Here is a 23,032-nt window from a genome sequence, read left to right on the forward strand (position 1 = left end):
CCCCTGCGCCTTTTATGATTTTGCTTTGCTGGTTATAAAATGTGAAAAAAAAAAAAAAAAAAAAAGAAAAGAACAAAAAGCCATCCCTGGAGCAAAATACAAGCCTCCAGATGGGAACTGCCATGGAGCAGCCATGGGATGCCGAAGTAACTCTGGGATTCTTCCTCACACAGCCTTCCTTAAGGATTTGCTTTTCAAAACGTGTGCAGGTTATAATTTTATGTTATAACAGAAGGAAGTTCTCCACCATATGGTACAGGCAGGTGAAATCAGAAAAGCTGAAGAAGACCTGTTTTAGCCCCAAACACGCTTTGCTGTGAGAAATGATCAGTAAGGGCTCATAAGATCTTAGGGACAGCTAACTGGAGAACACCTTCTCGGAGAACCACGTCCACTTTTGACCAGCTAGGAAATCCTGTTACATTTACCAGGGCTCCACTGCTCAGCAGGATCATGAATATGATGAAAGTTTCAAACCAGTTGTGTTCAACGATTCTGTAGCAGGTTTTCCGCAGCCTCCACCAGATTTTGCCTGGAAATTTCGTGATGTCCACTGAACAGCATGGGAAGAATCGCACACAAACTGAAAAGGAGCAAAACAAAACCAAATTGTCAAAAAAGCCCATTTAATTCTTAAAGCTGTGATAAGGAGCTGCTGAACAAGATTTCTTCTAGCAATAAGATGCTGCATGGAGTCTTTCCTCCTTTGTTTTTCTCACCAACCTCTTCTGTTCTGCTTTCCTTTTCCCCCAATCACTCATCTATTAAAAAACATTCAAAATCACTTAAAACATGCCGCAGTGATTTCTCCCAATGATTTTTATAATACGGAATATATTGGCCATGAGTCACCAGTGCCCTAGGTTGATCACATTGTATTAGCTGAGCTCAGGCAGCACCCCTGATCAGGACTAATGACTCTAGCAGAGTATTACCAATAGTTTCCACATTCGTTTGAATGGAGTAAGGATATTTTCTTGCTACTAAGATACCACTAGAATTACTGATTAAAAGTGGCAATCTGATGAAAGGGAGACAAGGAGAGGAGGTGCTACAGTGCAGATTGGACCAACGTGCTGAAGAGACTCAGACAGCAAAAGCAGGAACAGATTTTGATCTCTTGGACTCTCATGAGCTTAAACAAGGCGTTAGAACAACTTTGGAAATATATTTAGGTGATTAAATCCCCTTTGATGTCAGAAGAAATTTAGATATACAGTCCACAGCAGCTTCCCCACTGATGCTTCATAGCATCACTTTCTGACCTTGGTGATAAATACTGTGTGATAGTCAAATGCTGTGGTCGTAATGGGGACCACACAAGGATTTCTGATCGGCAAAACCATAGCTATTTTTAGTTTCCTTACCAACATTCATTTGTTATAACAAAAAACTATTGTCATTGGTAATGGACATATCCATCTCTCCTGTTTTAAAAAACACCATGTGTGTTGCCTTGTGCTGGGTAAAAACTTAAAATTGTGTGAGAGGACACCCTGGTATCTGGGACTTGTCCTCTTCCAGGCTGGCCATTCAGCCTTATGTGAGATAATTTGACTCAAATTTCACAACATTTGCTGATGAGAATGACCTTCGGAAACGACTTCGTTTTCAAAAAGCAAGCTTTTTTACCCTACATTTAATCTATGTGTTGTATAGAAAGAGACTGAACTATGGAGCTTTATCAGTCCCATCATGAGTAAAAAAACACAGGCCAACTGCTTCTGTAGCTGAAAGGTGGCCAAGGTCACCAGCATGTCTTGAAGCATACAACAACTGCTCAGAAGTGACAAGGGAGGACATCTCACTGTAGTGATGTAATGAAATGTTATTGCAAGTAGAAAAAATATTTAGGCAAGGAAGCTCGGGAAAGAAAGAGGGTGAGTGCCAAGGTTACGCAGACAGCAGATGCTGCTAATTCAAGGTGGCATAACTGAGGTGCTTGAGCTGCATGCGATATGCAAGGAGATCAAGTGCAACTCCTGGGATGCCAGGATTCCCAAGCAGCTGGAAGCTGGGCTGTGCTGGCAGCAGGCTCTGCCAGGAAGAAGAGTAGTGCTAAGTCTGTTGTGGTCCTCCTGCCATTTTCTGTAAGTTTTTATTATCCCAGATCACTGCTGTGGAGCAGCAGAACTGTAGGATGTTTCATACATGAACCGCTCCCGGAGCTCCCCTTTCTCTCACATTTCTGAGATTTTAGTTAGGTGTAGGCTCTTGGCTGTATGAGATTTTTGGTATGGGACTAACAGTACAGTAAACCATTTATGCAAAGGTAATGTCACAGTGATGCAACTAACTACCTGTCCCCTAAATGCCTGCATCACACAGAGCCACACCAGTTCCCAGCCTACCACTGTATTCTGGAATTCAGAGAAATTATGGGCTCAGTTGAAATACACTAAATTAATCAACCTATTTGAGAAGGACATAATGTTAGGAGAAGATAGAAATGTAAGAACCAGCTCTCTGCATCTTTGTAGGTCAGGTACCAGTCCAGCAAAGGCAAGTTTTATCCTTCTAAGCACTTAAATCCTAAATACCAAAGAATCATGCCAAGGGATAAAAGGATATCATATTAGTCACTACTTTTTGCTAAAACCAGTACACTGCTCATAGAAGGTAATGTGTGTGATTTGGGTGTATTTTAAGAAGTAGGTACATGGAACTACTCGTATGGCAGCTCTGCTTAGAGATGCCCATGTGCTATAATCCCACCAGCATGGCAGCAAAGAGGGGGCTATTAGTTGCATCTCTTAGCAGCGCTGTCAGAAATCTCTTACACTAGTTCTCACCCCACAACCGGTTCGGTCATTACCATCTTTCAGGTGTCTGGTCCGCACTCTGTGCCATTATGCAGGTACACTGGCCACCTCATTATCAACTCAGCTTTGGATCAGGGACACCAAAGGCTTGGGCTCAGATCCCTTGTTCGTTAAGTGAACAGACTAATGAGCAGGTTGTTCGCCATGTAAGTGTGGATTTCTCATGTTAAGCAGAAATCCCCCTTTGTACTGGAAGTAACCATTGCTTCTAGCAGAATAAACTTTCGACGAGCCTACCTTGTCCCCATAAACAGTTTCAATTTGGAAAAAAACCAGCTTTTTTCTGACTTAAAACATTTGCCCAGAAACTTTCCCCTCTTTTCTCCTAAGTTACTTCCTAGATGGATACTTGGCTTTTTAGTCTCTTAGACGAATGCCTGGGCTCAGCTACTTACTAACAGGCCTGACACTCTCTGTCATGGTCTTACAGAGTAGAACTGCTCTGTAAGTACCGTTGGAAAAAGTTAGGATCTTCCAGGAAGTGGTTTTCCCCACTGTAAGACAGTTAGATGAATCATTCCCTGGAGGAGTCTGCCTCTGTCTTTCCACTACACAGGGAGCCTACATGATTACCTGAGCCCAAGCACAGCTAAAATTAGGGGATCACCTTCAAATTAAATACTAATGAGCAGGGCACCGTGAGTTCCAAAGTCACTTCTTTTGTGATGGAAAAAAAAAGTCCTAGTTTCTGACAGTAATACCTTGGAAAATCCAAAATAGCTTCTCAGATGAGTCAGCCCAAAATCACAGCGCTATTAAATCCCATTCTTTTGATTGGGCCCAATTCAGAAATGTTTAGACCAGATTCTGATACAATTACTAATGTCAAATAGCACTTCCATGAATAATCACGCTGGCTGCAATTCAGATGACATGCTCTTTTTAACTATTCATCAATCAAACAGAAAAAAAGAAAATGGAACAAAAAACAAAAAAAAGAAAACTGACCAAAAATAGGTCTTTTAATGAATTAGTAAAGTTCTATTTCCATTTCAAATTTTCTGATTTCCCTCACTGACTGTTATTTTATGCCTGTGCTTTTCTGGACTCTCTCGTGGTGCTGGTAGCCTACTGTTCTGGTGACCCTGACCCGAGCTTAAATGCTGAATTAGAAGCTTCACATAACCCAACAAAAAAAGTTTACCTGACCTTGGTCAGCATTCTAATAGTGGCTTTTTTTCCCATTTCTGTGAAATCAAAATATCAAAAACATTCCAATGTGTCTAAGGCATGACCTGGTGAGGGTCTGTGCAATCATAACTCCAGCTGGCTTCTATAACAAGGCAGGTGGTCAGCAGAGCCCAGCTTCAGGTTTTGAAAGCTACTTTATCCGCACGAAGAAGACTATTCATTAACACCGTTTAGCACAGCAAGTGTCAAGGCAGGAATAAACCCTTTGACATTTCTTATAGCAGCATTACTCATACTGCCTTGTCTAATAGATTTGTGCTATCCCCCTGAAATCAGTGCTAGTAGGGGACGCGTTGTGCAGAAGAAGCTGACCGCCTTGTGATTTAGTAAGGACTTAATTTTGCCACTGTAATTCATGTTGGGCTACATCTTTTTTGAGAGCAAAACTGACTCATTTCCACCATGGCCTGTTGGCTAGTAGGTTACTGCTCAACAGAAACACAGAACAGCAGAAAAAGTTCCCCCAAAGTGTTGAGTTACATGCTGGTAAATCAGTGAAGCTGTACTGAGTTGCATCAGTGGTCAGCTTGTCCAAGGACATCTGTTTTCAATTCACATTTCAACTTTATATACCATTTCTCATGAAACAGAGACCTATTTACCAAGAAACCTTTCCAAATGCATCGGTTTACTATGATATTATTTACTTTTTGTTTGTTTTTCATAACAAGGGAATTGTTCCCTTCAGTCACCGGGGTGTCCTGTAGCGCAATCACAAACTGCAGATTAAAATGTGTCCTAAACCACAGTCTCCACTGCAGGTGTGACAGGGAAAGCTCTTACTTAAGCATCTGCCACAATGATAAACAAGTTAACAACAACAAAAAAAAAGGCAGGAGGAATTTCATTTACAATGCATTTTGTGTAAATATTCCTTTGGTTCCACATTCACATTTTCTAGCCTGGTGCATTATAATCATGGAGCTGCTAGACCTGATTGCATTACCTTGCTGCATTAGGAAAAAAATCTCTTTGTAAATGTGGGAACTATACAGCAAAAACTTCCTCCTGCATGCATGACAGCCAAGACTATTGATTTCAGGCTTATGAGTAAAGACTTTACAAATCCACTGCTTGTTCACACCAATACATACATTTAAATTTACATAAAATTATTAGATATGTTTCAGATGGATTGGGCTGCTGATTCTCTTCAATAAAGTAGGAAGACCAATTAATTTCTTCTTTACTGTGGTACAGCAAGTCTGGTACCTTGTGTTCAAACTGCAGTAATTTTGCTACTACTTTTACACAGGAGTTCCCAATTATTGGGACATTCATTTTTAGAACAAAACAATATTTTGCTCAGTTCTGAATGCTCTGAGTGGTTACAGCATTGCTTGGTTTGACACAAAGAAAATACAGCTTCCTCAGCATAAACTCAAGCAAGCGGGTATTCGTAACATGGTTTTAATATATGTATCTTCCAAGCTGGGTTTGTAATGACCAGTCTAGCTAGCTGTGTACGCTCAAGCAAGAAAGCAAGCCTGGCTGTAGTCCCTTTGTAAGACCCCAGCTATCTCCCCATGCTGGAGGGAACATGATCTCTGCAGACCCTCCTTATTTAACACCTTTCTCATCTTCGAGCCCCACTAACCCCCTGGCATGCACGGCTGGGTTTTATACTGTGCAGCTCGGAAAAGAGTTTTTTCCCCCTGGCTGACACGGAGAAGATTTGCCATCACTGCCTCCAGCATTCGGGTACCTGAGCACACATGGAGATTTGATTTTTTTCTTGTGTACTACGGCCGGGTGCTGCCAAGAGAGCATCTGACAAAGCCACAATCTGCCAGGTGTTTTTTACTCTTCCAAGGGCTTTACAAGGGTACATTTCTTGTTTATCTGCTGCTCCTCTCCTCAAAACATATCCTCTCAGAATCACTACAAATAACGGTGTAACGCCTTGAAGCAAAGGCAGTGGACAGCCTGGTCTACCACCGACGTCAGCCCTGCTTTAAGCGAGGGGGTGGACGAGTTGAAATCTAGAGGTCCTGTCCAACCTAAATGAATTTAATTCTGTACATCCAATAGGACTGTAAGAGTCTTACGACGTCTGAAAATTGTACACAACAAAACACTAGCATGCCCTTCCCGGTGGAAAAATACACTGTATCTCAGGTATGGCAGCTAGAGCAAAGAGATACTTTAAAACTTGATTTTGTTCCATCATTTTTTTCTAGGATGTCTATTAACACATTTTGTTGGGCTTGGTTTAATTTTACTTAACTTTTAAACATCATCTGGTGGTGGTCCCTGTAGCTCAGTTTAGATTTGTTCAGTTTGACGGTCTAGTTTTGCTCCTCTTTGCTTTTTTATTTCTAAACAGCCGCTAATTGTAGTTGGGAAGGGCATGATGCAGATCCACCATTAATCAGAGTAACTCCACTTTAGTGCATGGTATTTTCCAGCTGCGATAATCGCTCCTACATGGTCACATGAAAAACTGGTTTGGGGCGTCCTTGGTGTCACGAGTTGCGATCAACTGCGCGTTGAGCAAGGTAGTTCATTCTTGCATGACCATCTAACGATACGCCTTTGAAACCTTTGCCAGCGGGCTGTGTCCGGGGAATTACGCTTAAGGACTTGGTGAAAACTTTCTCCTATTAGGGTCTGGGAGAGAGGAGTGTGCTGGGACCAGGGGGCTTTCTTTGGATGACCTTCTGTGAGACACAGAAGATAATGTCCAAACAGATAGCAATTTTTGATGCAGAGAATGCATGCCAATGGAGGTAACAGGACTGGAGTGTTGCAAGGCATCTGGAGGAAAAAATACCCCAATAGCTGGCATTGCCTAGATGTTGCTTTTCCATCATCTGGCAACAAGAACGATCTCTCCATTTCTATCAGGTTTTTCCCAGCAATACTTGCTAGCTGCCAGAGCTGTGACCCTACCTTGGCTTCACATTTCCTGACTGAAGAATATTCCCCATTGACCCTAATCAAAGCTATTTTGAGATGATAATGAATTAACAAGTCTCCCCAAGAAAAAATGACCTATGGCTTATCTGGGTCACCCAACTCCCGGAAAACTGTGACCTCAGCAAACTTTCAGCAACTATTTCAAGAACATGCATTATCTTCATTGCCTTTGTTATCTGAAAAAGGGGGCTGAATCGGGAACATATTTGTTCAGGACATAACCTATGCTGGATGTGTTTAGAAATGGCATAGTTTGAATTTAGACAGCTGGTGAGCTAACAAGGTACAAACTTAACCCTTCCCCTCTCGCTCTTCCTCTTCATCTCACCTAATCTCCTTCTTTCACAAATATTAGCCGGTTATTCTCCCAAATATACCAAATACTGTTGTATCAAGGCAGTAAAGGCAACACTAGATAAACTTGCCCAGTGCATGCCCTTCAATACTTCCACTTTAGTACTTTATAACCTTGTCATATCTTAGCTAACGAGACTGTAGTTTGTTGGCTTGCTCGTTTTTTAACTAGACTGAAATGATAACTGCATGAGGTTTAATAGCAATGGTAGGCTTGGGTAAAAATTTTGGAAGGTATTTAATGGAAGAAAACTATAGGAAAACAACTTTGTTTCCCTGCATAAATAGAAACAAATGTTAATGTCATTGCAGTGAGAATCATTTGGACTTTCAGTTTATGGCACTTTGACTTGACATTTTATGAGCGAACATTCACATGTCAAGCTTATGCATTTTTGCCAAATCCACGAGGAATGTGATCACATTTAGCCTACACAGTAGCCTCTGAAAAATCTGCATGGATATATGCTGCACAGGAAAGCAGAGCAGATACGTTGGGGAGGACATCGCCTGCAGCCGCATCCCCAGTGCCCCCAGGCACACTGCACTGGGCTGAGGACTGGGAGCAGGTTCTCCTTCAATTCCCATTCAGACCTCAAGGCTCCGCTGGCCGTACCTTGGGAGAAAAGGAAAACTCTCTGACTTGAACAGGGACTGGTGATAAAGTAGGAGAGACAAGGAATAAAAGGCAAAAGGCAGGAGCAGGATGCTGGGGGGGAAGGGACCAGGAGGCGGCAGGGTGGACATAGCCCAGGCCAAGCTTGGGGTTCAGCCCACAACACCTTTATTTCTACATTTCTCTGCTGCCAGGGTTGAGTGGCTTCAAAACCGGCTTAATGCTTCCAGTGATCTAGAACAGCACCGCTTCCTACCCGGCATCCCATTGACAGCACTGGAGAAGATCTGACAAACTGGGTTGGTACTGGTGTAGTCCTGCATGATGGTTTTTCAGGCAGTTCTGGTTATTTTAAGAGAGAGCAAATTACAGAGTGCTACTGCTCTGGGAATGAATCAGGGCTGTGCACATTTCTTCTAAAAACTGGAAGGTGATTGTGGCCAGCCACAGTTTCAGCATTTGTAAACTGGCGTCTGACTAGCACTGGTCTTACAGCACTGGCTTGTTTAAGCAATTGTAATATAATTTCTCACTTTGCAGTGCACAACATAGATTGCTGCTCACTAGCTTCATTAAGAAATATATTGTGAAAGAATGAAAACACCAGATCTAATTTCTAAATGTTATTGTAGCGGCCAGAATAGTTACCCCATGCTTTCCTCCATCAACTGCATTAATTTTTGGCTACTGCTTTTAAGCAGAGCTGCCAAAAAAATGTTTGGATCCTAGGGACATTTGTAAGCCCTGCAGGGCTCCCTTACCTCATTCAATCATCTTTCTCACAGATATAGAGATGCACATTTTTGCTGACTTCAGGGGCATTCGTATACCCAGCAAATCATCTCTGTCTGATCCCATCTGAGCAGCTCTGTTTTTATTTATAATAATCCTTGAATTTTCTAGGGAATATACGAACATTCAGCTAACCCTATTTTTCCTAACCTAGATTTAAAGAAAAATGAGGAATCTGACTGAGATAATATTTGGAATAGAACTCATTCTGAGAAGAAATAACTTCAAATGTTTTTTACCTTATAGATTAACTTTAAAATAGATCTGATGCAGCTGGGTTTTAAACCTGTGTTTTGGAGCAGGCTGGTGTTAAAAAAATGATAAAATGATGGCATATTTTGGTGTTAAAAGAGTTATGTAAATATGATTTGTTGTTATCTAAAATAATTAAGTAAAATATGCTTTACATAACACATTCCTGGTCAGATGAAAGTTACTGGACATGCTAATCTTAACATCCTTTAAAATAAATGGAAGAGAGTCCCTGGACTCATGAACTCTCCAGACAGTGTCTGTTAACTGCCTATATACATTTAAGCAACAGAAACACCCTGATCTGGTCAGTTCTCTACCAGAGTTGACCATGCACACATACTGGAAGGCAAAAATCTTCATTGGCCAAGTCAGAAAAATCAACATTTAAAAAAACCCCAAACACCTTTATGGCACAAATTATGGTGAAAAAAAGCCTACCACTTTAGAAGCTGCAGAGCCTTTTAGAGCATGCTTTTGGCTTATCTCACCTTGGAAATCCAAAGACTAATGATAAGAAGTGATTCCGAGCGTGCGTTTGGAGCATTACGGTATCTAACAAATGAAGTGCATCTAGTGAAATACTACTGCAAGCAGCCAGGGGAACATGGTGTGAAGGTGGAGAGATGTTCACTAAGAGAAGAGGAGGTTTCTTGCCTCAGCATTGCGGTGAAATATGCAGGCCCTTACCTTCGGGGAAGCAATCTTCAGGCTCCATCAGCTCCTCAGCAAACTCAGGGATCTGTTCCAGCAGTTCTGCAGGATTTGTCAAATCCACTGTGCTGCCTTCAGAAAGACTGATTTCATCAAGCTTTTTGTCAACAAGAGCAAAGATGAAAACAAATTAATCAATCGCCCCGGAGGAAGTAGCTGAGTTTTTATTCCACTAACCAATATCCCAGCTAAAGCCAGCCCAACAGAGCCATCGCCATGCGCTTCACGTGGTGCCCACTCCTCGAGTGGCAGCTCTGCCTACGCTGCTGTGAGCTAACAGTTGACCCATCCACAAGAACAACAACACAAAGTTAACAAGTAAAACTTATTTTTGAAAACGAAACAGAAGCAAACCGCAGAAAGATAGTGAACAGCCATTGAATATTAATGGTAGGTGGAAGCTTGGAATGATGGAACCACTCGTGATTTTAGGGCTTGTATGTCCTGAAGGCTCATACCTTTAAATGGGGGGGGACCAGAAGTGGGACCTAGCTCCTGAAATGGTGGCGAAGGATGAATTTGATGACCTGTGTTGGGTTCCTGTGCCTGGGGCCTCATTCCTGAGGCTCCTCACTCACAGCTGATGGGTGAAATCTGCACCTTGTCAGTCAGGACCATTCCCTGCTCCCTGCTGCCACAGCTTCTCCTCCGAGATGAGCAGAAGACCCTCCGTCACCAGGGTCCAGTCACACGATGCTACAGGAACACCCGTGTGAGAGGGCTCTTCCACCTGCCTCATCCCGGGTCTAACTTGTTCCCACCACGTCATGTTGCCCCTCGCAATTTGGTCACACACTTCTGATCTCACAGTGACGTAGGAGGAGGGACACATGGCTTTTCAAAGCCTTTCAGAGGCTCTATTGCTTGCCTGAAATATGTGACACCATCATCTCGGGCACGTTGTTTAAATTCAGCGTTTCTCAAATCCTTTGCAAAATGGGGACAGGAATATTCCCACTCCCTGAAGCGTTGGTTGTCTTATCTATTTAGAGCAGGAACTCTCAAGTAGATCTGGGTAAAAATTTCTGGGGAATATATTATTTTAAAAAATTGGTTTAGAGGCTGAATTTGCTATGAAAAGAGATATGATACATGATTAAAAAGTCACCCAAATATGAAATAGAAATTCCATTTCAGGTCAAAACTTTCTTTTAACAGAATAAAAACATTTTCTTTAGAAGAAAACAGGATTTTTTCCCCCATATTTTATTTTATTAGTCAAAATAAAACATTTCTATTTTGTTAATCCGAAATTATAATTTACTTGATTATTCAGCTTGGCCACTAAAGTGAAAGGAAATATTTGCCCAGCCCTGCTCACAGTTTGTTTCTGACTGTATTAGAGCACTATTTGGCATAAGTGGGCAACACCAAAGCTGGTATCTTCTATGGGTCATATCAATGCAAAATAGCAATAAGCAGGCATCAGGAAAGGTGGGTTATTTGTTAACTGTCTTATTCTGTTCTCTGAGTACATACTGAAATCTTTTTGTACTTTAGCATGCAATACTATTGTCTCCATTTAAAAAAAAAATGAGGACAATAATACTTACCCATGCTTTTAAACAACCTGTGAGATAGTTATATAAGAGATGGCACGTACACATAAAATATTATTTTCATGAGGATGAAGGTGATGGAGTTAGAGAATAGGTACAGCTTTATATATTTATTATTAATGTGAAAATGGGTCCTCTGTTTTCCAGTATACACAGTCAATGCAAAATTTATAGCTGATTTCAGAGAAATGCTGAACCTTGGGTAAAATGGGCAAGACTGAACATTCCAGCAATGCTTGCAAGTGGGGATGGAAGCTACTTGTTTGCAATTAGCTGCAGCATCCAGAAGGTCATAGTCTTGGCTAGGGTTTTTAATGCTCTATTCAAAAGGACTGCTAACAATTGAGAAGAGACCTTTTAAAAGAGAGTCAGAACAGAAAGCACAAGTCAAAGACATGGTTAAAGCTTCTAAAAAATCCATATTCAGAATGCAGCTGTTGTACAGAGCCCATTTTCTACAGACTACCAGCGCTATATGATGGTGGAAAAAATGTCATACCAAGTTTTAGCACAGTCAGAACTTTCTGATACTCTGTTATGAAGACATCAAAACACAGATCACCGAAATAGTCCTAAATCATATACAGCTATAGGATGTGGAAAATAGGGGTTCCAATGAGAAAAGAAGCCTTGTTGGATAGAATTCTTACCAACAGACAGAAATCAAAGAAAACTGTGAAAACAACGTCAGCTCGATAGCATTGTCAATGAGAGAGCTGGGTATAGCAGAGACAGGTTAGGAAATGAACAGAACACAATACAGTGCAATTATAATAGACTACAAGGAAAACATCTTAGAGAATCAAGAATTCTTGAGAGTTATTTATCGGGAGGAGTTTTCAGAAAATATTAGAATCCATTAGCGTCAAAGGGAGATGGGGAACATGCGAGACAAAACAGACAGGATTTCTTCTGAAAAGCCTTCAAAGAAGGAGAGGCAGCAAACATGGCTTCAGAAAACACTAGACAAAGGTTTGAGGGTCCAAACTGGGAGTAGAAAAAGAAGGAACCACAGATATGAGAGGGGAGGGAAAGATTAGGAGAGCTTGTAGGAAAGAAGCAAAGGTTACTCTTTGCCAGAAAGGTTAAAGGGATTAAGAAGGTTTTTATGAACTCAGTAATGGAAAAAAAAGAGCTAGAGACATAATAACAATTGATGAGGGAGAGGTAACTAATCAAAATTCAGTTGCCTAAGAAAATAAACCCTTTTTAAAAGAATCCAGCAAGGGGATAAATAAAAAGAGGGGGGAGAGCCTGTTAGAATTAATACAAATGCAAGTAGAGAAATATCTAGAAAGCCTGCAACATACGCAAATCAGTAGATCCAGGCAAGGCACACTGTAGGGCATAAAGGGATCCAATACACCAAGTTAACACACCATTAGCAATCGATAGTGAATGCTCATGGAAAAATGGAAACAGCCCAGGAGAGCAGCAATAAGTCAACACAATACTGAGCTCAGAGAAGAGGAAAATGGAATAATCATGGGAATCACAGATCACTAAACACTTGCTGTAGCCTGTGATTAAAGTAAATTAAATAAAGACTCAGAGGAGAAAAGGAGAGTGCTTTCTCAGAGTGAAATGTCATAGACACGTAAAGGCAGTAAGGTGGTTCTCCTGTATGCTAAGGGTACTGTGCACAAACAGGGTGCAAAGAGGCCAAAAGAAGGCAAAAAGGACAAATAAATACAGAAGCTCCTCCTTCTGTCTCGGCATAAGTGAGTGAAGGAGGTGTACCAGGCAGAGACAACGGGATCTGTTCGAAGCACCTTTGGCAGACCTCCCACGAGTGCATAAATTCATACTGCAGAGGGTAGTTTTTAATGTTTTTCTGGGTGGACGGGCTGTTTTAAGTAAAAGGACAAGGCTTCTACACCCACCGCTTGTGTCTGTAATCATGGCAAATTGATCTGAATGGCTTTTTCAAAAAGCCTTTAGCAGTGAGATGCTGAAATCTCATTGAAAGTTGATGTTTGCTCAAGGCTTAACTCTCTTATCTCACTTCCTCTCTCCCTCACCTCTGAAGATCACAGACTTAATCTATCAAACTGACATGTGATATATAAACCCTAAGAAAATATCTGAATGTCTATTATAGAAAAGACTACTTTTAAAATAAATTGTAGTTGGCTTGGATTCATCCACTGCTGCGTGGAGAAAAGCCATCATAGGACCCAAATATATAACACACTTTGTCTTCAGAGGAGGAGATCTGTAGGGATTAGAGTCAGCATTATCTTCACTAAAGATATAGAAGAGGTACTGACCAATATAATCCTCATGTTAGCCGGTAACATTAAATTGGAGAGAGTACTGAAACCGAGGAAGCAGAAAGGAAAAGAGAAGTGAAACATGGAGAGAATATAGCAAAATGGGACTTGACTCAAAACAGTACAAATGGGAGTTCCAGGAAAATCCTGGAAACCTGCAGTAATATTAAAAAATTAGATGTGATTTTGCAGTGGGATATAGCAATGTAGAAAACTTAGGTGAAAGCATCATGTCTAGATAATGAGATATTATTTCCTCTCTTTACGGTTCCTTGGAAGTTGTATTTGGAATATTGTGCTTACTTCTTGGCAAAACAACTCCAAAAAGGAACAGCTGAGGGAGTTGCAAAGAAAGAGGTAAAAAAAAAAGTCAGATAAAGGGCACAGAGACATTAATTTACAAGAAATAATGAAATGAAAGAGCAATGGCATGTTACTTCAGGGGGTAAGCCAAAGACAAAAGGAAGCAAAGAACAGTCTATTAAATTAAGTGATATTAATTCATAAAAAGAGAATGATGGATAAAATTGGTAAAAGAGAGTAATGAAATGGTACTTTGAAAGGGAAAAAAGGAAAAAAAAATGGCTGGTTATTAAGGCAATATACCCAGCCATGAGATTTTTTCTAAGCAAGTGAATTGTTCCCTTTGGTAAATGAAGAAATCTAAGTTGCTTGATACATGTAAAAGTAGATTCCACAAAGCTGTACAAAATATTTCATGGGGCAATGTTTTGGCAAAGAAATCAGCCAGTTTATTCTCTGAGGTCTTATCCACCTGTGACATCAGTGATTTCATTTCTATGGTGTCTTTCTGATGATTTACATAGGATGAATTTTTAATCATATAATGTATCCTTTACTGACATCAGCAGTGTTTTATTCAGAACACATTCAATGCTTCGTGTTACTGACTGAATCACTCAAAGCCCTGCCTCTTGGGCATACCAAATCTGTTACTTCCTCACAGTTGCTGGCTTTATTTGGCTAGTCGCAAGTTCTTGGGACATTCATCAAAAAGATGATTAGCATGTCCTTGTGTGCCGGCACAAAGATTACTTCTTAATAGGAGGACTGTAAGTATGTAATGTCCACACAAGATCTGGCCTTCAAAAATAGCATCCTTTGGGCTTTGCTCTTTCATGTTGGCATTCTTAGCCTCATGTGAACTTCCGTTTGATTTCAAGTCATCCCTGGATTATTGCCATATTCCTCCACCTCTTTCTAAGCAGCCGCAAATAGAATCAATTATACTCTACTATAGAAAGGTGACATTTGTGTCCCAGGACCCTTTGAAAGTTGAGGGAGGAAATGGGGATTATTTCTTTATCACGATGTTGCTGAATATATCAAGGCTAGAATGTTCTTGATTTATCATGACATTTCGTTATAGCACTAAAAAAGGACATAATTGTCCAGCTTCCATGTTAGGATCACAAGGTTTATTTATCTCAAAAAGGCATTTAAACATGAAAGATACCTTATCCCCTGAAAGAAGAAATCCTGACATGGTCTTCCAATTCCTCCTAGTTATAATGCTTCATCTCATTATTTTGAGGTTTTTTATTTCTTTGGTAAATATATACATTTTTTTTTCTGAGACTGGAACATCAAATAGTCGAGTCTCCTTCTTCTAACGTTCAGGACCTTTTCTTTCTGAAGATGAAGTTCAATATGCCAAGAAGTATTCTGGCAAGGAGGATTGCTCCTTAAAGAAATGCTTCATGGCTAGAGGATTTCTGGTTACTGTGAGTGGAATTCAGCTCACCTACATGTACAACTCATCTAGTTATCCTGGGCTCCCTTTATAGTCAATGGAGAGAAACCAGCACTTTTAGAAGATGATTCATCTGACCTAATTTAAATGTTGATTTCAGTTGGAGCTGAGACACATCTACCTGACTACATTGGCTCCAGATCCTCATTGACTATAAAGGGGTCTCAGATGACAAGTTCAGCTGCAGATGTTTACATCTAGTTCAGTAAATTCCACACCGTATGACAATATGAATCAGCAGGCCTGAAGAAGAGGAGCGCTGGCTCTGCGATGGGTCTGTTTTCCTGTTGTCCTGTCAAGATTTCTCCATGGGATTGCTCTGGCTGGGCACAAACTTGCCAGCAGTTTATAGCAGAATTGGGAGAGGTGTGATACATGTTGATACTGTGTCATCCTTTCCCTTTCATTAATTCAGTCCCCCAAAACCACCAGTGGTTCCAATCTCACGGAGCTATGGAGTTCCCCAAAGTCCCAGGACATCACCCAAAACATCCACTTCCTGATCTCAAAGAGAGGAATCCGTCACTCTCTAATAATAAAGGCAATGTTATGTCAATAAAATGCTAAATCTGAAAGGGAAAAAACCCCAGCAAGTCAGCAAGTAGGATACAGGGAATCTGAAGCCTGGAGTCACTCAGTGTAGAGTACAAATACATGTATTTTTGGTATTCATGCTTATAAGGACAACATAATCCTACAAAATGAAAATGAACGTCAATCTGTACGCATCAAGAAACAATGAGCTGCACTTTAACCAACATAAACTGAATGATACCAAGGCTTACTATTTAGTTAGCATCTTCACCTCAGCTACTTAAATTGTTGCACCTTTCTTGGATCTATGTGCTAACAGGAAAAGAAATGGTAATCTGTGATGGATAGCAGATGCCCTCCAGTGAACTCAAGGTACAGATCTGCCAAGTCAGCAGATGCCATTCTTAGAGCTACTTTTCAGTGGGAAAACACACACATATTTGCTCCTAAAATAAGACAGCAACATTATAGATGATTTTGTGGTATTTTTTTTTTTCCCCAAAGCCTCTTGGAATCCCATCTTAATTTATAATGCACATTTTCCAAGCTTTCCAGTTATTTTTATAACAACAAAATCCTCTCTCTTCTTTACTAAGACTGTAATACCTACTATGTATTATTGCTTTCCTACCACTTGACAAACATGTATTTTCACAAGCCATAAACCCCACATAAATCAGTGACATGCACTATGGAGCTGGTGCAATGGATTGCATGCAGTATCAGGTAGGAAAGTTGTTTCTGTTACCTCTTTTTGCCCTACTGGAGGTGGTGGCTCAGCCTTCAACTGTTTATCCACGTGCAACTCACTTAATTCTTCACAAATCTCAGAGTTCTGACTCCGGACACCTGGGCTTTGGCATCGCTGCCCCCTCAGCTGCAGCTGTTTTTCCTGCTGGAAATAATCCTAGATGGTTTTTTTTCTTTTTCTTTGATAGCATGCTTATTTCTTAAGGACAACTCCCCAGCTAGAAGAGAAAATAGCCTGGACTATACTTGTCAGGGGAAAACATCTTAAGGAAAACGGCAAGAAACAAGATAACACAAGCTTATACTGTAACTTCTGAGCTTTAGCAACAGGATATGTCAAGATATCTGGCTGTAGAAAATGGAAATACAAATAGGCCAACTTTTTTTCTGAGCTGTTGTTGCTGGGGCAGGAGGAAATTCCCTTGCAATCTCCATTTTGAGTCTGGCTTTGAGACACAAGCTTCCTCCGGTGACCTGAGGCGCACAGAAAGGTGCTTGCGGTTCAGTGCAATAACCGAGGGGTGTACTCTGAATTTGCGCAGTCAGGTGGCGATACTCAGTGTCACAGCTGGAGAAAGGCACGAGTGCAATACCCAACACTGTGCTACGAGTCTGCTTGAAACGGTGGGGAAAAAACACGCCCAGAGGAGACAAGATCCACATTGAAGGGGAGGAAAATGCAAAGTTCACTGGAAGAGATAAAAAGTATCTAAAAGTAGATGTTGAAAAACTGCAGGTAAATGCGTAAAGGTATGTGGCCCCTATTCAGCAAAACACTTAAGACTACTTTGCATCCCACTGATGCCAAGGGGACTTGACAGCAGGCTAAAAGGAGAGCACATCCTTAAGTTCTTCCCTAAGAAGGGATGGACTCTGGAATCAGAGCACTAATTTTTTTTTTTCTGCAAACACATCTGACTAGACCCAGTGCTTGCTAGTATGAGTGGTGCCATTAACTCCAGCCACTTCTTCCTGGGGTGATGATTGTTACTGCTGAGCCGGCCAGAAGTACTCCAGGACTAATGGCAGAGGAGAGTATGTCTGCAGGGTCGGTCTCTACATCTGGAGGCCCAGGTTCTCTGCTGGTGTAAATCAGTCTGGCTTTATTGATTCACCTAAGACAGGGATTTCTCTGAAAACTCCATAGCTCATCACAGCACTACCATTGTTCATGCCATTACTAATGCTGCTACTAAAATATTAATAAAACTCTAGCCGGTTTCAAAGGGTTGTGCTGAATTGCTTACAGAAGGACTTCCATGCTGAGAAAAAAATTACAAGCATAACAGGATTTCAACAGTAATTATTTAAACCTATTTATCTTTCACTTGTCCACTTTTTTTTTCCCTTGGCTTGACTGACATTTGATGTTATTCATGTATTAAGTGAGTTTCCCTTCCCCAGGGAGCCGCAGCCTACCTGCCTCAGTTCTAAAGCCACATCACCACAGGAAGTCCCTCAAGAAGTACCAGGAGCAGAAAAACACTTTATTCCAAATATAACTATCTGAAAGAACAGATGACACAAAGGAAGCAGTTGGTTAAGCAAATTGCTCTTTATATAAATACTTTTGGACTGTCAGATTTGTACCAGCCCTTTCAAATGTCATTCTGTGTTTCTAACAAATTAATTTAAAATCAAATTACTTGTTTCCTGCTTCAGAGAGCATGTGGTCTAAAATATATTCTAACTTTAATAAATTAAATTATGCACGTCCAAGCCTGTACCCTCTGCATAAGAATGTATTACATACAATTTCTAGGTCCAGTTTAGCACTCATCTTCACTGGCCAGAGATTGCTCCATAATCACCGAGTTACAGTTCTGTCCCTGTCAAAAAGTACACTCTTCTTTAAGGCACATCTTTGGAAATAGTGTACTATTCAGGGGAAAAGCAATCGTGGAAGGCACAGTTTGCACAAGTAAGGCGCTCAGCCATAAAAAGTCTTTTTTTTTTAATGCAATGTGCATACAACTTAGTACCAAGTAATCTTAATGGCATGATATTGGTTATAGCACTAAACAACAGAAACAATTGTTTCATGTTAAAAGCACAATGCAATCTGAGGTGACATCTCAAGTTCATTTATGCAGAAAGGTTGTGCACTCAGATTCATTAGAAACTATGGAGTGTATGAGAACAGACTGTGTAATTCAGTTGATCTGACGAATATTTAAGTTGTTAAGCAAATTAGTGCACTAAGCTAGAGTCAAATGCCAAACTTACACCAATTCTCTATTTACTAACCCCTCTGTGTGGTACCAAGACTTAGCAACACTTTCCTACAGACTAAACTCTAGGAAATGTGGACCCAGCTGCTTCCCAGAAATCATACTTGTACCAATAAACTGATGAAATATATCTTGGCAAATTTTCCAATGGGGATAACACACGCATGTGCTTGGACAATGATTTGGTTCATCCCCGTGTGTTTTCAGACTTGTTCTGCAAGTTTTTAAGGTGGGAGAAAATCTCTAAGAGAAATAGACTCTTCAAAAGAACCTGGTTATATAGACTGATCCCAAAAGGAGTGTTAGGGAATCAGCTGAGTTTTTGCAAGCGACTGATGCCAGTCCTGGTAAGCCACTCTCATCGGATGCAACAGTCCCATTTCCAGCACACAGGACCTGAAGGTCGGCACAGACCTGTCTGGGGGAAAGTGCCTTTGGTTTATGCTGCTTAACTTTGGACTGTTTGCTTTTGTTCTGATTCCAGATGATTCGTTCTTCTGGCAGCAACGGCAGCAGGTTTATCTCCTGTAAAGCTCCCCACTGTGGGTGGTTTATATAATTTGTTTTTAATTTTTGTATGAAGTGCCATGTTGCCAAGGCAATACACATTATGTTAATATTTATTGATTCAGTTGTTTTCATAATTTATAAAGTAGAACCATTCAGCAATACAAAACCTTTGTGCATGCAAATGGAGGGTTGGGAGCCCAGGACAGACTACAGCTCCTTTAGAGCGTAAACCAAAAGTTTGCTCACCTCTGCTCTTATCTGGGCCCTAAAAAGAGGTGATGTGCCAACACCGTACCAGTAATTAGCGCATGGAGGAGGACGGATCCAGTATTGTCCCCTTGCATGCTGCAGGCCAGTTGTAGCACCAGAAAAACAGCAACCAGATTGAAAATAGAGCGTAATCTGGGTGACATCTCAAGTGTGTTTGTGCACAGACCCACATACTTGTTTGCTGACACAAATAAATACAAAGGCTTCACACTGCGTTCTGCCTCTGAAAAGCACAGATCGGCTAATTGTTTCAGGCTCAAATGGGGATTAGTGCAAATGCCGCTCCTTTGGAAAGAGGACTTGCTGTTGGCAAAACAAAACAAATACCTGTCATCAGCATGGATTCACTTTATTCCTTCCCCATGGAAATATCTTTTTTTCCATCCCGTGCAAACAAATTTAGAGAGAGGATCCCAGGACCTGCCTTTCAGACGGTGATCAGTTCACATGGGTTCTCCTGATGCTTCACTCACTCCCTAGATCATGACCCTGGCTTGTAACATTTGTTCCCTGATTCCCTGGCTACGGCTGTTGTGGGAAAGAAGGCATGCAAAGCCTTTGATAGCAGGAAGCTTCCTCTCCCAAGCAGGTGGGGAAGCAAGAAATGGGAATTGGCCCTGGAGCCCTCCCCCTTGCAACCGTCACTGCAGAACCAGCAAGCAAGGACGAAGGATGTGGCAGGATTAAGTTAATTTAAGTTACTTTATGAGGTGGACAGGGTATCCCCTGTCTCTGGTGAGACAGCGCAAATGCTAACTGCCCTCCACTCAGTCCACAATGCAATGGGAAGCTTCAGCCCTGTGTATCATCTTCTCTACTCCCCACGAGACACGTGCATCCCTCTGTCTCTCTGAAGACCAATTTCAAGACACTAATGGGATTTCAGGAATGTCCAGGTTCTGCGGTCCCTTTCCAGGAATGAGCTGGTCAGGACATTTCCAGGTGCAGACTCAGTGGGGGAGGCTTGTCCCGGTCCCCCCACATACAAGTCTGCACACATTCGACCCTGCTTTACCACGGGACACTGCCCGTCAGAGGAACCATCACCAGCAGACAAGGACACTGGCGACAGAAATATCTCTGCTTTAGCCATTCATTTAGCCATTCCCTGACGCTATGAAATTGAGCCTCCTCGAGAAATGCAGCTCAATAGAGCAGCAATTAGTCCTTTAGTAGATAACAACATAGTTTAACGTGCAAAGCTTCCTATAGCCAGTTTTTGGGTATGAAAACCGTGATAGGAGTCTGAGGAGGTTTTCATGTATAGTAAACCCAATTCAGCAGTGTGACACACATAGTTACAAGAGGACTGTTTACTCTGTAAAGTAATTGTTGATGTTTGTGTTCCTCCTTGCAGACAGCTATGGATTTCATAAAATTACCGTGCCTGGTAGCAATTGGCATCCTTTCTCAGCAACAGTTTGCGTCTAGTAACTGGCACGCTTCCTCTGCAAAGAAGCCAAGAAGTAAACGATCGTGAAAACTGAACTGTTTATATCCTACCTCTGCATAAGTGGAGAAGCAAGCAGATTGCAATGCTGCTGAAATACGGCGAGCTTGCATTACTGCTTCGGTGGCACCTGTTTCGTGTGTAAAGCAAACAGGAGACTACAGTCTGCAGAGCTGTCAGGCTGACAACTCTTAGATATGCTGAATTCAGTCTTTCTGGAAAGGCTTGAAAAATCTGAGCTAAAATGGGAGAGAAATAAATAACCACGAACCAGGGAAACGAATCGTGGGTTCTTATTACCAGAAGAGATCATTTATGATCTTGGTTCTCCTCTTTCACAAATAAATGTAATGCCTTGTAGCACCAATAAAATCAGTGGATTTATCTTTCTGCACGTTTAGCATAGAAGAAAAATCACCAAATACATCAGGAAAATCCCCTCGCTCCCTTAATATGAGAAGGGGAAGATTAATATCACTTACTCTGCTAGGAAAAAAAGAGGGCTGGTGTGCAGCTGTCAATTTTAAGTGTGCACATTTTAAAATCTCTCTAACCTGCTTTGAAGAATTGCTTCTGTGCAGCAGAGTTGCTGCTACTTGGTTTAATGAGAAATCAGAGGAAAACCTGGAGCGATACCATACCACAGTGCTAGGATTATAGCTAAGACACAGACAGAACTTGTGCTACACTACGTTCCTTTACAAGTGCATTTTATTGGCAGACTACAGCGTCTGCATTACTGATGTAAAGCTTGTGAAGTCCTACCTTAACGTTGCAACACATGTATATCATTTAAGACCTGCAAATTCCTCAGAGAGAGTATGAAAACTGGAAAAAGAAAGTCTAAACATGATTATTTGAGACTGGTCATCACCACTCTCTATCCTGTCACCTGGTCCGTTGTTCCCCTTCAGCAGAAACAACCAGACGTCAGGCTAGCTTAGCAGACTGGTTTTTGTTCAGTTTTTCAGCCCTTATCTACCCCTCCCAGTCTTTTCTCTTGCCATTCATCTATGCAAAAGTCAGAAACAATCTGGTGCAAAGGGAGTAGTAAAACATCAGAATTAGAAGGTGCTGCTCATGTTTGCAATGTGAATCCATCTGGATTTTTCTTCTTTTTCTCAGTGACCCAGCCTTTATAGGGACCCCATTTATTAAAAACCAAATGACTAACATATGCATGCAGAAGAGCAACATGGGTAAAACAGGTTAAACACAATAGTCTTCGAGTTCAAAAACAGCATCGGCCTGTCACCCAGCTGCTGGGTAGACGAAATTATGTCCCCAGCTTAGATGCCCACGGGTCCCAAGGGAGTTTCCAACTGTGCTGTCATCTGTCAGAGTTAAGGCCACTGAAGTTTGAAGTTACACCTATGTAGCTAAACACAGAACTTGTCCTCCTGCTGGACCTAAGAAACTCTTTCCCCTGCCCTGAAAGTCACAGGGTATTTGGAAGAAAATTGCAGTACTTGTTCTAAAAAAAATAAAGCACCTGTGAGTACTTAGTTGGATAAAAATACCAGAATCTGGCCCTTAAAATTCAGAATGGCTAAGGCTAGGGCTGGCCAGAAACCACAGCTGCTCAGCAGAGGCTGTTAACAGCAAAAACTCCCCTGGAACCAGCCTGCCCTGGTATTTTCTTTCATTTTGAATAAAGGTGAACCAAAACTTCTCCAGACAAACATCATCGCAGCCACTAACTGCCGGTCTCGGCACAGGTGCTGGATGCTTTGCCAAATGTCATCCCTCAAGGAGGGAAACAGCAGTTCAGCAGTACTCCTCAGATTAATCCAGAACATTTTAAGCATTTGAACTCTGGCAGTGGAGGAGCAAGGCACGTTATTTCTAATGGCTGGTCCATTATTTCTTCCTTGCTGGCCCAAGATCTTTTCCCTCACTGGGCAACACACTGCCCATAATAAAACAGAGATTCATTATTCCGAGGGTTGACTCTTAAAATTAGTCTAAGTGGGAGAACTTGGCAAAAAGATGGACTGCCAAAGTTAATTTAGCCTGTTATC

General features: G+C 41.3%; 1 protein-coding gene across 7 annotated transcripts in view; it reads right to left on the bottom strand.

Moving 5' to 3' along the window:
• Positions 1 to 23,032, bottom strand: part of SCN5A (sodium voltage-gated channel alpha subunit 5) — a 216,362-nt gene that overhangs the window by 39,575 nt on the left and 153,755 nt on the right. For 4 of the 7 annotated variants that reach the window (XM_069778256.1, XM_069778255.1, XM_069778257.1 and 1 more), the window contains 3 exons: positions 16,549 to 16,707; positions 9,637 to 9,757; positions 429 to 583 (listed from right to left, as the gene is read on the bottom strand). In XM_069778256.1, the coding sequence (XP_069634357.1) occupies positions 429 to 583; positions 9,637 to 9,757; positions 16,549 to 16,707 (435 nt within the window). The remainder of the gene's footprint in view (positions 1 to 428; positions 584 to 9,636; positions 9,758 to 16,548; positions 16,708 to 23,032) is intronic. The other 3 variants (XM_069778259.1, XM_069778258.1, XM_069778260.1) reach the window with 3 other exon arrangements.

This window comes from Haliaeetus albicilla, chromosome 2, assembly GCF_947461875.1.
Source record: "Haliaeetus albicilla chromosome 2, bHalAlb1.1, whole genome shotgun sequence".
Classification (NCBI taxonomy): Eukaryota; Metazoa; Chordata; class Aves; order Accipitriformes; family Accipitridae; genus Haliaeetus; species Haliaeetus albicilla.